The 13537-nt window shown below is 45.3% G+C and overlaps 1 protein-coding gene across 3 annotated transcripts in view; it reads right to left on the minus strand.

The window, feature by feature from the left end:
- The window catches only part of LIG1 (DNA ligase 1), a 452209-nt gene that overhangs the window by 189294 nt on the left and 249378 nt on the right, over window positions 1–13537 (minus strand). For all 3 annotated transcript variants that reach the window (XM_078654820.1, XM_078654821.1, XM_078654822.1), the window contains 3 exons: window positions 7408–7484; window positions 7148–7239; window positions 1955–2054 (listed from right to left, as the gene is read on the minus strand). In XM_078654820.1, coding sequence (XP_078510946.1) covers window positions 1955–2054; window positions 7148–7239; window positions 7408–7484 — 269 coding nt within the window. The remainder of the gene's footprint in view (window positions 1–1954; window positions 2055–7147; window positions 7240–7407; window positions 7485–13537) is intronic.

Raw genomic sequence — 13537 nt, forward strand, 5'->3', positions numbered from 1 at the left:
TGCATGTAACCAGCAATTGAATGTGTTCCTACGTGTTACTTACGTTTTCGCCCCTACAATTTCTATTGTTTCTACACAAGTGTGTATACTCTGTGTGTGCTTGAGTGCTTGTAGGTTTGTTTGTGCCTCCATAAATGTCTGCATGTCTTTTGGCATGTGTGCATTTGCGCTTTTAAGGATGCTGGGTCAACACGTGCATTGATGCTTGTAGGGGTTTTGCTCTGAATCTACATATGCTGTGTGCCATAGATGTGTGTATGAGGTCAGCACGTGTAAAAACATACATGTATATTTTCAGGTCTAATTATGCGTGCCCATATGAATTTTTAAATTTGTGTGTATAATGGATGTCGGCTGTTGACCCATTACAATCAAAGATGCCCAACTTGCTGCTTTATCACAATAGCTTTCAGGCTCAGCAGCGCCACAGTAAGACGGCAGAGACCTGTAGTGGATAGGGTTCTGAATCTCCTTTCGTTAACTAGATTTGTATATTCAGAGATTTTTTAATTAACAACAATGATAAGGCACATATACAAGATACAGATTGGACAGCTGGTCTAATAATCACTTATCTGTCTGCACTGGCGTAGAGGAAATTGGGTGTTTTCAACTTGTAGGCCTGGCTTCGACCAAGACACATATTTTACAAAAAAGAAACCCAAATTGTGGTTAACATTAATAGGCTTTCAGCAAAGATTCTTCATCAATGGTCTGTTGTAGTGTCTTTCATGTTTTTTCCATCCACTAATGCCCAGGTCAACCGACTACAGCCATTGGCTCAGAGTGATGGCATTCTGCTCTCTTTCAAGAAGCCCACCTGCCCACAAAGTAGCTCCATTCAGTGCTAGGATTACTTTGGCAATGTGTGGTATTACGGGCAACATTTCTTTTTTGCTTTTCTGCAATTTTTTTATGCATATCGGTGAGGACTTGGTACCTTACCCAACATTATTTTATAGAACCATGCAAAAAAACTAGTTTTTGCAAAACCAAACGTTTGGCAGCCAATTCCAGACCGATTGGCTGTGGCAATGTTTGTTCTTAATTTAATTTCATTCCATGTTTAGAGACTACAAATAATTACTTGCATCATTAATATGTGACCTCTGACTCACACCATTTCTAGCAATTTCACCAACAGTGTTCGCCGTTCAAAAACTTAGAATGCAAACACAGTAGAGTAGAATACCAAGACAGGGTCAAAGTATCTCGGGTCACAGAGCCACTTGCTAGCTTTATATTTGTCTCCCTGCTAGATCACCTGCATAAACACAAATGTTGATATGCTTCTCATCTTTTATAAACCGCCCTTCTGACCTTCATTCCAATAAAGTTCAATTAAATATTGCATTGAGTTGTAAATGTCAAGAAGAGATTATCCAGAGCTTGTGTTTCCAATGTATTCTGGCATTTGTTAAAAAGTCTCAGAATATAAAGTAAAAACCAGGACCTCATGAGGGTGTCATGTCCGACATGCTGCAATTGGAGAGCTCTAAACTAGTGAAAATGTGCGGATGATAAACCCAGTATATAACCACTGAAATCCATGTCAATCTTATATTTAACTCGTCTTCCATGTCTGTACACTATGCCATTTCTTTTACTACGTCTTTGTGTGCTGTGCACATGGGTGCTACCAGTACAAGTCTTTTATAATGATGTATGTTACTAGCCAAGAATAGAGAGAACATAGCTAGACCGTCTGGATGAGATTTTGACTAGAAATTAATAGAGAACCCTGTGCATATAGAGCAAGTACTTGCTGTTATATGGTTAACTTGTTTCTTAACTGTAATGACTTTTCTGTTTGAATAATGATAAAAAAAAAATTGAGAACCAATTATTAACGGAGTCAGTTTAGGATAAATGTTAGTGATGTGAATTGCATCCATTAGGAAACATACGGTTGCCATATTTACCCGTTTGGCAGCATCAAAGGAAGATTACTTACCAGAAGGTTTGTTTCAGGATCATGGCTCTCTCCTCTAACCAGGACTTACGGGCCTCCGCAGACTTTCCCTTACCAGCATCCACCACTTCAGGGGGAAACTCTATGAAGAAGGGAGAAGGCAAATTAAGACTCTAAAATGAGTTCACTAAAACGAGTTGTAATAAACTAACTGTGAAGGACCTCAGCCTCCATTTGCTATTATTAATTAGTAAACACTTAATTTTCACCTTCTCGAACAGTCGTTAATCACTCCTGAAGAAGCCAAGCACAAGTAAGATGGGGACCCTAGGATCAGTGGGTTACAGGATTGCATCAATTTCTCTCCACGTCGACATTTCCTACGCACTTCTTAATATGCATTCCTTAAATGTTTCTGATCGTAGCTTTGTTACTACTCTGTATATTAAGATGCCTCCTAGAAGGACAAGCATGGCAATGCCCATGCTAAAAGCATTTGTAACATTGTAAATGCTACAATTGGGAACAATTTGGTATTTTGCTTTGTATGCACTCTGACCTCGTCGCACAAAGAAGTGCTCACTAACCTAAAAACATTGGGAAGTTATGTTCTGTTATGTTAACATCATTTGTAGATCGCACTTACACCATGGCGCTGTGAACGGACGGCAGCAGAAGTGTGGTGGGCAGACTCATATGCCTGAGAGAACAGAAGAGTCTTGAGAAGAGATCTGAAGTGGGTATAGGATGTTGCTGATCTGAGTTCCAAGGGCAGGGAGTTCCAGAATTGAGGAGCAAGTAGAGAAAATCTGAGACCACCGTGTTTTTTCCGTTTGAAAGTGGGGATGGTGAGCAGGGACAGGTGAGAGGAGCGAAGTTCACAAGAGGGGAGATAGTGATGGATCAAGGAGGAGATGATGGCCAGGCCAAGACCAGCCAAGGCTTTAAAGATGGTACATCCCAATTTAAATTCACAGCGTTTGGCCACCAGGAGCCAGTGAAGGCTCTTCATCAGGGGACGGACATGTTGGTGTCTGGGTTGATGAAAGATGAGCCTAGCTGCTTGGTTTTGGACCAATTGCAGGCGATGGAGCTGATAGGCTGGCATAGTCAAGGTGGAAGATGACCAAGGCCAGAAGGACTAGAGTTTAAGCCTCGGAGGTTAAGAATCTAGAAATTTTTCAGATTCTTCGAAGATGGAAAAAGCAGGATGATACCACTGCGCCAATCCGAGGTGTCACAGATAGATCTTTGCTGACTATGACCTCTAGACTTAACGGATTCAGCTGGGTGGGGAGGATTGCCTAGGAGAGGATGCCAAAAACTAGGGTTCCAAGGATTGGAAGATCCTCCAGTCAGGATCAACTCGGTCTTGTCGGGGTTGAGCTTTAGTTGATTGGCATACATCCAATCGCTAATTGGGAAGAGAAATCTATGCAACCTCAAATTATCCCAATACCTCCAAGTCTCAATGATGCAGAGTTCAATGTGTCAAATCCAGTAACGAAATGAAATGTAAGCAAAGCTTTTTCCTCCGCATTCAACTTTGTGTACCTTGGGGATGATCAGGTTGCCGCTGTCTAATTATCTAAGTGATGAAGAGTTATAAAAATTGCAACAGTTGCCAAGGACCAAGGTCGTGTGTAGCCTAAACGCAATACATAGTGCTTTGAAATGAATACGTTTGCTAATGGGCAGCCAGTGGAGCTCTGCGAGAGCCTTGGAGGCCGAGTCATAGCGAGTGAGCCAAAGCAGGACTCTAGGTGCGGCGTTCCGAGTCATCTGGAGTTTATTAATGCTACGCTTGCTTGCACTGGTAAGAAGGCCATTGCAATAGTTCAGCCTGGAGGCAATCGTTGTGACTGTTTTTCTTAGCTCAAAAGGAATAAATGGAAGTACTCATTTCAAGATTTTGAGAATGAAAAAGCAAGCCAATGTGGTGTAATTGATCTGGGTTTCAAAGGATAATTTGGTGTCTAGGGGAAATCCAAGATTTTTTACTTTGTTAGCGGTTGTCGGGGGAGGGCCCATATGTTTCAGCCACCAGATGTCTGGCGAGGTAACTGGCATGTTGCCAAAGAGCATGACTTCCGTTTTTGATGTGTTAAGCTTTAAACCGTTATCCTGCATTCACTTCCCTATGTGGCTCATGTAGGCTTTGAATCGAGATGCAGTATCAGCGGACTAGCTAATAATGGACACCATTATATGTGTGTCGTCCGCATAGGACACAGCGTAAAACCGAAGCTTCTTATTAGCTTGGCCAGGGGGTGACATACAGGTTAAAAAGGGTAGGGTTCAATGATGAGCCCTGTGGGACTCCACAAGGGAGTGAGAAAGCCGAGGAGATGAATGCATCATGTGCCACCGATTGTGACCTGTTCGACAGGAAGGAACTGAGTAGGAGGAGCGTTTTATCCCTAATTCCAGGCGAGGCGCTCAACCAACACCGCTGAGAGATCTAACAGGATGAGGACAGCGCTCTCCCCTCTGTCGAGAGTTTGCCTAAGCTCTTCAGTGGCCGTAATAAGCGCCAACTCAGTGATGTGGTGGGCCCGGAAACCATAGTGCGAATGGTCCAAAATGTCACCCTCCACAAGGAAAGCAGACAATTCTTCATTAAGAAATCTTTCAATGATCTTAGCTGGAAACGGCAGCCTGAATACGGGTCTGTAGCTGGTTGGGGTCCTCCGGATCCAGATTGGGTTTCTTCAAAAGTGGCTGAATGGAGGTTTTTTTCCATTCCATGAGGAAGTGCCCAGAAGAAATCATGAGATTGGACCAGATGAAGAATTTTCAGAGGGCATGGGTCGAAAGGAGAACCGAATTTAACTATGGAAATTAATTTGGTGGTCCATTCAAGTGTGATAGGCGGGAAGACTAAGTGTAGGGGTGGTGAAGCTATCTGCTTTGGCGTGCGAAACTGGACTGTCGCTCGGGGTCAATGCCGAAAGATTTGTTTGGGGTACAAAGGCATTGAAGACTTGTTTGACTTTTTGTTGAAAGGAGTCTTACTTATTGCAGAATTGCTGGCTACTTTCATGATTTAGTCGTTCCGGGAGCTTGGATAGTTTTTTAACCGTGGTGGAAAGCCTTTTAGCGCAGCCATTGGATGCTTCTATTTTTTCTTTGAAGTAGTCTGACTTTGCCTTCAAAATAGGATTTTTGTATGCTTGGATGGCTAGTCTATTGTCTGATTTTGTCTGGACATCGTTCTCTAGCCTCCATTTCCTTTCTAGTCTTCTACATATTTGTTTTAGTGCCTTCAATGACTCATTGAACCATGGTTCATAGAGAGTCTGCCTGACTGATTTCTGCTGACCAGCAGAGATAATCCAGGAGTGATAGGTCCTCTCTGCCTCATCCAGGTCTGCGTGGCAGGCTAACATCAAACATGATCGCCTTATTGTCAGACCAGATAAGTGGCAGTACTCTTTTCCATACTAATAAATACTTTATCACAATTGCTTGTCAAAAAACAAAGTACGTCAGACACATTGCAGACAATTGGACAGCAGTGACGTGGTCACTGTGAAGAGTAGGGTGAATAAATAGAAATGAGTAACTTCCGTTTGCAGGGGGGTAATAATGGAATTGGAAGAATGTTACATTGGCAGAAACGCTACATGGGACTGAACAGCCTTTGTGGACAGATGGTGGTCACTGGCTATGCCGCAATCTTAATATAAATATGACAATACAAGACACTCGTGGAGGTGTCATGGGGGATACGAATATTTGGATAACCTCAGGCAGCAGCGCTTTTAGTAGGACGGTTATAAGAATTTCAGTCTATGCAAATTCACAAACTGCCCTGTAGCTCTTTTTGAAGCTTAGGTCCATCTATCTAGATAGCATCCAGATGCTGGAGTAGATGCAGAGAAAATTCACTTCACTCCCTGCTTGGGTCTCATCTCTTTACCAGAGAGCCTGTCCAGCCTCAGTTCCCAGAATATCTACTTATCTACTAACTGAACAACGGTGGAGAGAGCCACTGAATCCACCAAAACCTCTAAAAACCAAGATGTTGAAACACCCGTTAAACCCCCAAACACTTTTGTATGCATTTCAAAAGCATCTGTAATCTGGGGGTGAGTGGTTGTGGGCAAGGGTAAACAAAGTTTAAACAGGGATGGAACACTGATTCAACAAGGTCTTGCATGGTGTAAAGAAACTTTTATTCCTGGTGGACTGTACAAACCCTAGACACGTTATATTACTTCCGTTGATTTGCTTAAGTTAGTTTACTTTCGAATCACTACTACTGATCGATAGGTGTTTACTAAAAGCACCATCTCAAACCTATTATTCAATGTGTGTCAATTCTTTTAATCCACAAACCAAGCAGATTTAAGATCGTATTGAGCGAATAGTCTTGCTTTTTACCTGCTTTTTTACTCTTAATGCTACTGTCTACAAGTTAAAAAAGAAATGCTGCCAGTACATCAAAGAGCTCCGGAACCACTGCCCTTCTTCAGAGCTAAAAATCCTCCAGATAAAAAAATCTACTAAAGCTTTAAATGTTGAGGAGATTGAAAATGTCCGTCCCTCTTAGCACTTAACTATAGCAAGATTATGAATCTCAGAAGAAGCTTTCTTAGTATACTTTTTGGCAATAAAAGTGATTTAAAATAAAATCAGATTGTTTCTGAATTAATGAAGCAGAAAGCTTTAAATATTCTCAACATTAAAGAGGAAAAAATAAAAACAAAAGGACAAAATATACCAGGATATCCAAGCACTATACAGCACAGGTGATAAAATGACATGGTTATTCTATTCACAAAGCTAATCTAAGTGATGCAGTCCAAGAAAAGAATGCCCAAATCAAGGAGAATTGGCATCTATTGCACAACGACAAAGAAGACTAGGACGTATAAGACAAATGAAAAGCAGGAATGCAATTTAAGGCTTATACTGTATGCAGTAGGTCCGTCTACACTACAGAATAATTTAAGGAGCTATTCTAAACTACAATTAGTCCGGTTATTCCAATGTGATGTGTGCCCTCCTTCCATCTACCATTTTAGTCACTTAACTAACTTGCACCTCAAATTGTATCATATTCGTCATTCCAGTATAGAAATAAAAAAGAGAAACCACCCTCCCCTCCAAACAAAAACACATAAAAGAGCACAACTCACATCGGCACAAAAAAAGAGGCTCTTCTACATAAAATGTAAAGGAGGAGTCTTAACATACCAAAGGTCACATTTTGGATACTGCTGAATTTACCTTGTCCTGGAGGCGTGAGGGACACAGACTGTGCAATAGCCGACAAGACTGACTGCTCTGCAAGACCAATCCGGAGCTTTCCAGCCAAAGATCTAAAGACACAAAGCAATTCGTTTTGGGATAGGAGCGACCCATAGGGAGATTAACTAAAAGCTTAACAAGTGAGTAAATCGATCTTAACGTCATAAAATAAAGGGTGCAGTGGTCGGAGAAAGGAGGGGGGTTCTAATTGGGGTGTGATCAGGCTTTAAGATACTGACCGAACAATATAACGTGCTTCCGAGTGTCGGCAGGCTACGAATATCCCCTTGATAATATCAATTTTCTTATTCATGGACTAAAAGAAAAACGGTAAGAACATCTACTTTAATACACCACACTTCAGTTTAGTTAAATATACACATACACGCACTTTTTTTTTTTTAAACAACGAAGACCATCTCTTTAAAGTTTGTCATATTTTGGCATCTGTTTTATTAAAATTACCTTGCTGTGCAGAAGATCTATAGGTACTTCTCATTAAAAATGACTGTCCGCCCCAAATGATGGAGATACCGCAAAGGAGGTAAAATGGGGCTGCGATTTCTAAATTGAGCAATAAATGCAATTTAACTCTGCAGTTTTGGTACAGAACACACTGTAACAAGAAGATCTCGAATGAGTCAAGCAGACACAAGTTTTCACCAAACTAACTCGAGGACTCCCAGCCCAAATCTCACCTACCTTTACAAAAAAAATGTCATTTCACAAGTGAGGGTATCAGGCAGGGAAAACAGTTGCAAACATTTAACAACCTGTTTGGCTGGCCAACGGGGAGTACCACGGTAAACGGGTACAATATAAGCTTGTGTATCCAATTAAGCGGTTGTCTTCCTGCCTGGATCAGAGCGAAGACTGGAGGTTTGGTACAATAAACTCCTTATAAAGTTTTAAAGAAACCCAATAGGACTGAGAGTTTTATTCTTCGTTCTCATCGCATTTAGAATTTTCTTTCTCACTGTGAGAATTACTACAAGAGAGAAAGATAATCGAGTCATCCAGGTTCGGTATCTTTCATAGATTTTCATGCTTTTGTGCTATTCCCAGACATCCGCAAGAATCCCTTCTTATTTTTAAACACTAGGATTCCTTTGTAGTTTTATCGCAGTATTAAATGCATACTTTTAATTCTTCGCACATATAGTTCAATGAGTATCTAATTGGCAGCCAATGAGCTTAAAGTATTAACTTTCCCGAACAGACAATCATAATTTCAAAGTAGATTCTATAACTGATACATAGCATCAAAGGTGAGGTTGGCACACCATGTAAAACTATGAAAAGATACCAACAATGGACAACGGTGGTTACAGTTAAAAAAAGTGTTGTATTATTCATCCTAGTTATCCAACAATGGTACTCTGGCTGAACTCACACAGATTATTTCTATACAGGATCACTGAACACATAAGTTTATTTAGTGCAGTTGCTCTAAATATTGTGTATGTTGACACATTTATTATTACATTGTGACAATCACATTCTAGTGTATTTCTATAGTAGTGCAAAACTGGCATGAGAAGAGAACAAAAAAACAGTTTACTGCCTAGCAGAATGAATATTAAAATTAATTATGTGGAAGCAACCTCCCTTGTTGCTTCCATTTGTGAAATAATGGGATTTTAACTTAATGCACAAATTTAACCTCTTCTATCCTGGTACTGGTTAATTATCCTTGGTTAAAAAGACGCACTATTTATGCAGATGTGAAGGGCTAATTATTAACATTGGTAAGGAGAAGAAGGGCGCTAGACCCACTTAAGGCTTTGCCTCACGGAGTCATGGATCATCCCCATACTCAGCTGTGGGAATAAACTGTATACTATATTCTGTACATTACTATGGACACTGAGATCTAACTGACCCTCACTACAGTCTCCATGTTGTGTGTATATATATATATATATATATATATATATATATATATATATATATACATATACATACACATACACACACACACACATTTATACATTGACCTGCTTCGACATTTATACATATACACTTATACACACAAAAAAGGAGAGAACTCTGGGTAGTTCTCAAGTTTAGGTGGAAAGCATCTCCTGTTAGAGCACTCTCAACACCAGCGACACTCTAGATCTGCTCACCTCAAATGTCTGTTTTTCTATCAAAGTCTTTAAGCATAGGATCTATTAATTAGAGTGCTCTAACATCTCTTAGATGTTACTTGTGGTCCTTTCTCAAAAATCTCTCCAAGATGTTTATAATTTTTTATTACGTACCAATTCTTTATAAGAATTTTCTTGATACTGAGCTGGCCCATACTATATTCAAGGAACAGTCTCTTTACTATTTTGCTGTTCTCCTCCTGAATATTTTCCGGGTACAAAGACGGTCCTCTTGTTTTTTTCTTTAGCCCTTTTCCTGGCGTTCTCCATTGCGATTATGGATTATCCTCGTTCTCTGAAGTTCCTAACCCTACTACACACTTCTTCGTCGCACAACTTTTCTGTTGAGCAAACCCTCCTTGCTCTCTGCATCTGGCTATAGGGAATGCTCCACTTGAGAGCATCTGGGTGCTTATTATTCGCATGTAGGATAGAGTTGGTTACTGTCTGTTTCCTGCGGATCCTGGTTGTCAATATGTTATCCCGGACCTCCAACTCTACATCCATGAAGTAGCATGGTTGACGACTGTGTCTATATTAATTACAATCATGATTTAATTTAGTCAAGAAGACTTCTAGTTCACTTTCACTGCCTCCCCACAGAATAAATAGGTTGTCAATGAATCGATACATAGTGCCACTTTCTCAGTGTATTGGTTGTTCTCATTAATCAATCAAGAATTTGTAAAGCGAACTACTTACCCGTGAGGGTCTCAAGGCGCTGAGGGAGGGGGGTAAGGGAGGTGGGAAGGGGGGGTGCGGGGGGAGGTTAAGCTGCTACTGCTCGAATAGCCAGGTCTTGAGGAGCCTTCTGAAGGTGAGCAGGTCTTGGGTCTACCGTAGATGGGTGGGGAGGGTGTTCCAGGTCTTGGCGGCGAGGAAAGAGAAGGATCTGCCGCCGGAGGTCGTTCGTTGGATGCGTGGGACGGCAGCAAGGGCGAGGCTGGCGGAGCGGAGCTGGCGGGGGCATAGAAGTCTGTTGTTCAGGTAGGCTGGTCCGGTGTTGTGGAGCGCTTTGTGTGCGTGGGTGAGGAGTTTAAAGGTGATCCTCTTGTTGACGGGGAGCCAGTGCAGGTATCTTAGGTGGGAGGAGATGTGGCTGCGGCGGGCAATGGTGAGGATCAGTCGGGCTGAGGCGTGCTGGATGCGTTTTAGTCGTTGCAGGTGTTTGGCCGGGATACCTGTGTAGAGTGTGTTGCCGTAGTCCAGTCTGCTGCTGACGAGGGCCTGTGTCACCGTTCTTCTTGTTTCGGTCGGGATCCACTTGTAGATCCTGCGGAGCACGTGGAGGGTGTTGTAGTAGGAGGAGGAGATAGCGTTGACCTGCTTCGACATGGAGAGGGAGGAGTTGAGGAAGAATCCTAGGTTGCGTGCATGGTCGGTGGGTGTTGGTGCTGTTCCCAGTGTGGTTGGCCACCAGGAGCCGTCCCAAGCAGAGGGGGCGGGACCTAGGATGAGGACTTCTGTCTTGTCCGAGTTCAGTTTCAGACGGCTGCTCCTCATCTAGTGGCGACAGCCTTCATTCCCTCGTGGAGGTTGGTTTTGGCGTTGTGTGGGTCCTTGGTGAGGGAGAGGATGAGCTGGGTGTCGTCGGCGTAGGAGATGATGTTGAGGTTGTGGTGGGCCACTTGTGCGAGGGGGGCCATGTAGAAGTTGAACAGCGTCAAGCTGAGGGATGAGCCCTGTGGGATGCCGCAGATGTCGTCGGTGGCTTCGGATCGGAAGGGTGGGAGGCGGACTCTCTGGGTTCTGCTGGAGAGGAAGGACGTGGTCCAGTCAAGGGCCTTCTCTTGGATTCCAGCTTCTAGGAGGCGTGTCTTTAGAGTGCAATGGCAGAGCGTGTCGAAGGCAGCTGACAGGTCCAGGAGGATGAGGGCTGATGTTTCGCTGTTGTCTAGTTGGCGCCTGATGTCGTCTGTGGCGGCGATGAAGGCTGTCTCGGTGCTGTGGTTGCGTCTGAATTCGGACTGGGACGGGTCCAAGATTTTGTTGTCTTTCAGTTGGCAGACCAATTGCATGTTGACGATTTTCTCGATGACCTTTGCCGGGAACGGGAGCAGGGAGATGGACCAGAAGTTCTTGAGGTCCTTGGGGTCCGCTTTGGGATTCTTGAGGAGGGCGTTGATTTTGGCGTGCTTCCAGCTTTCCGGGAATGTCGCTGTTTTGAAGGAGATGTTGATGACCTTCCGTAGTTGGGGTGCGATGGCTGCGTCTGCTTTGTTGAATACGTGGTGTGGGCACGGGTCTGACAGAGATCCTGAGTGGATGGAGTTCATGACCTTGCGTGTCTCGTCGTCGTGGACGGTGGACCAGGAGGTCAGGCGCTTGGCGCTGGTGGTGTTCACAGGGGAGGTGGAGTCTGGTGTAGTCGGGGCTGTTGTGGTGTTGAAGCTGTCATGGATGTCAGCGATCTTGCGGTGGAAGAAGATGGCTAGTGAGTCGCACAGTTCTTGCGAGGGCAGGATGTCATTGGCATTGGGGTTGGAGAGTCCCTTTACGATGCTTAAGATCTCTTTGCTGTTTGCGTTGTTGTCCAAGCGGTCTTTGAAGAAGCATCTCTTGGCTAATCTGATGAGGTGGTGATGTCTGCGGGTGGCGTCCTTGTGGGCTGCGTGGCTGTCCGGTGTGCGTTCATGGAGCCATATCTTTTCCAGTTTCTGGCATGCGCGTTTGGAGGTCTGGAGCTCGTCGGTGAACCATGTGGCTCTCTTGCTGGCGTGGCTGTTGGAGGGTTTCTTGAGCAGGGCGAGGGTGTTGGCGCAGTCGTCAATCCACTGTCTGAGGTTGCAGGCTGCGGCGTCTGGGTTGGTGGGGTCGGTGGGTGGGTTCTGCGTGAGGGCGGTGATCAGCTGATCTTCAGTGACTTTGGTCCAGCAGCGGCGAGGCAGCTGTTGGGTGCAGTGGTGCGATGTTGGTTTCTTGAAGGTTAAAATGGATGCAGCGGTGGTCGATCCAGTGGAGTTCGGTGGTGTGGTCGAAGGTGACGTGGGTGCCTGTGGAGAAGACTGGGTCCAGCGTGTGGCCGGCGGCGTGGGTGGGTGCGATGACTAGTTGTCTGAGGCCAAGGTTGGCGAGGTTGTCGATCAGGGTGGCGGAGTTGGCGTCGTCGTTGTTCTCGAGGTGGAAGTTCAAGTCCCAGAGGAGGATGTAGTCCGTGGAGGCGAGTGCGTGGGTGCTGGCGAGGTCGGCGATGGAGTCGCTGAACTGAGCCAGGGTCCGGGGGGTCTGTAGATAAGTGTTCCTCTGAGGGTGGTGTTGGGATTGGTGTGGATCCGGAAGTGCGGGTGTTCAGCAGTGTCATCCGCGTGGGTGGAGACCTTGAGGGTGGACTTGCGGACGATGGCTATTCCTCCTCCGACTCCGTTGGCGCAATCCCTGTGGGTGATCTTGTAGCCGTCCGGGCGGGATGGCTAAGGCGAAGTCGGGCACCGAGGAGTCGTTCCACCAGGTCTCGGTCAGGAAGGTCACGTCTGGGGCGGAGGTGTCGATCAGATCCCAGAGCTCGACGGCATGTTTGCCTGCGGAGCAGGTGTTAAGGAGTATGCAGCGGAGGTGGTTGGGTCCAGTCCAGGTTTGGAGGTTCTGTCGCAGGTGCGGCAGGAGAAGGATCCGTGGGTCTGTTTCGAGGCGGCCTGGAAGCAGGTGTGGTTTCGGCCGGTGTTGAGTGCGAGGAGGGTGGTGGCGTCGAATCGGAGTCTGGTGGCGTGGCGTTCGCAGGGTCCTGGGGTTCTGGCGCTGGGCGCTGTTCATGCACGGACGGGCGCAGACGGGCTTGCCTCTGGCGCACCAGCGGCGTGCTTCGGGCGCCATTTAGGTCGAGGAGGGAGGAGCAGCTGGGAGGCGGGGGCGGCGAATGTGAGAGCGAGGGGGCGGGGCTGCAGGGGAGCAGCGGTGGGAAAGGGACGGCTGGGATACAGAAGAGAAAAGGGGGGGAGAGAGCAGAACGGTGATGAGGGCACAACAATTAAACAAAACACGAAGGGGCAAAGCAGTACAGAAGCACAGTACACTTACTGCAGTGAAGTACAGTTATGGCAACAAAATACAGTTATAGCACAAACCATGTGGCAGGGGCACAGGGGACAGCAGCTGCGAACTCGCGGCTGAATCGGCAGTACGGGGGAGGGCACAGACACACTGGTGGTGCTGTATGGCGTGGGAGCGACCTGGCCTGCAAGAAGGGTCAAGGGTCACTCTCACTGCCGCGCAGCTGCCGCCA

The sequence above is a fragment of the Lissotriton helveticus genome, chromosome 7, assembly GCF_964261635.1.
Source record: "Lissotriton helveticus chromosome 7, aLisHel1.1, whole genome shotgun sequence".
NCBI classification, from domain to species: domain Eukaryota; kingdom Metazoa; phylum Chordata; class Amphibia; order Caudata; family Salamandridae; genus Lissotriton; species Lissotriton helveticus.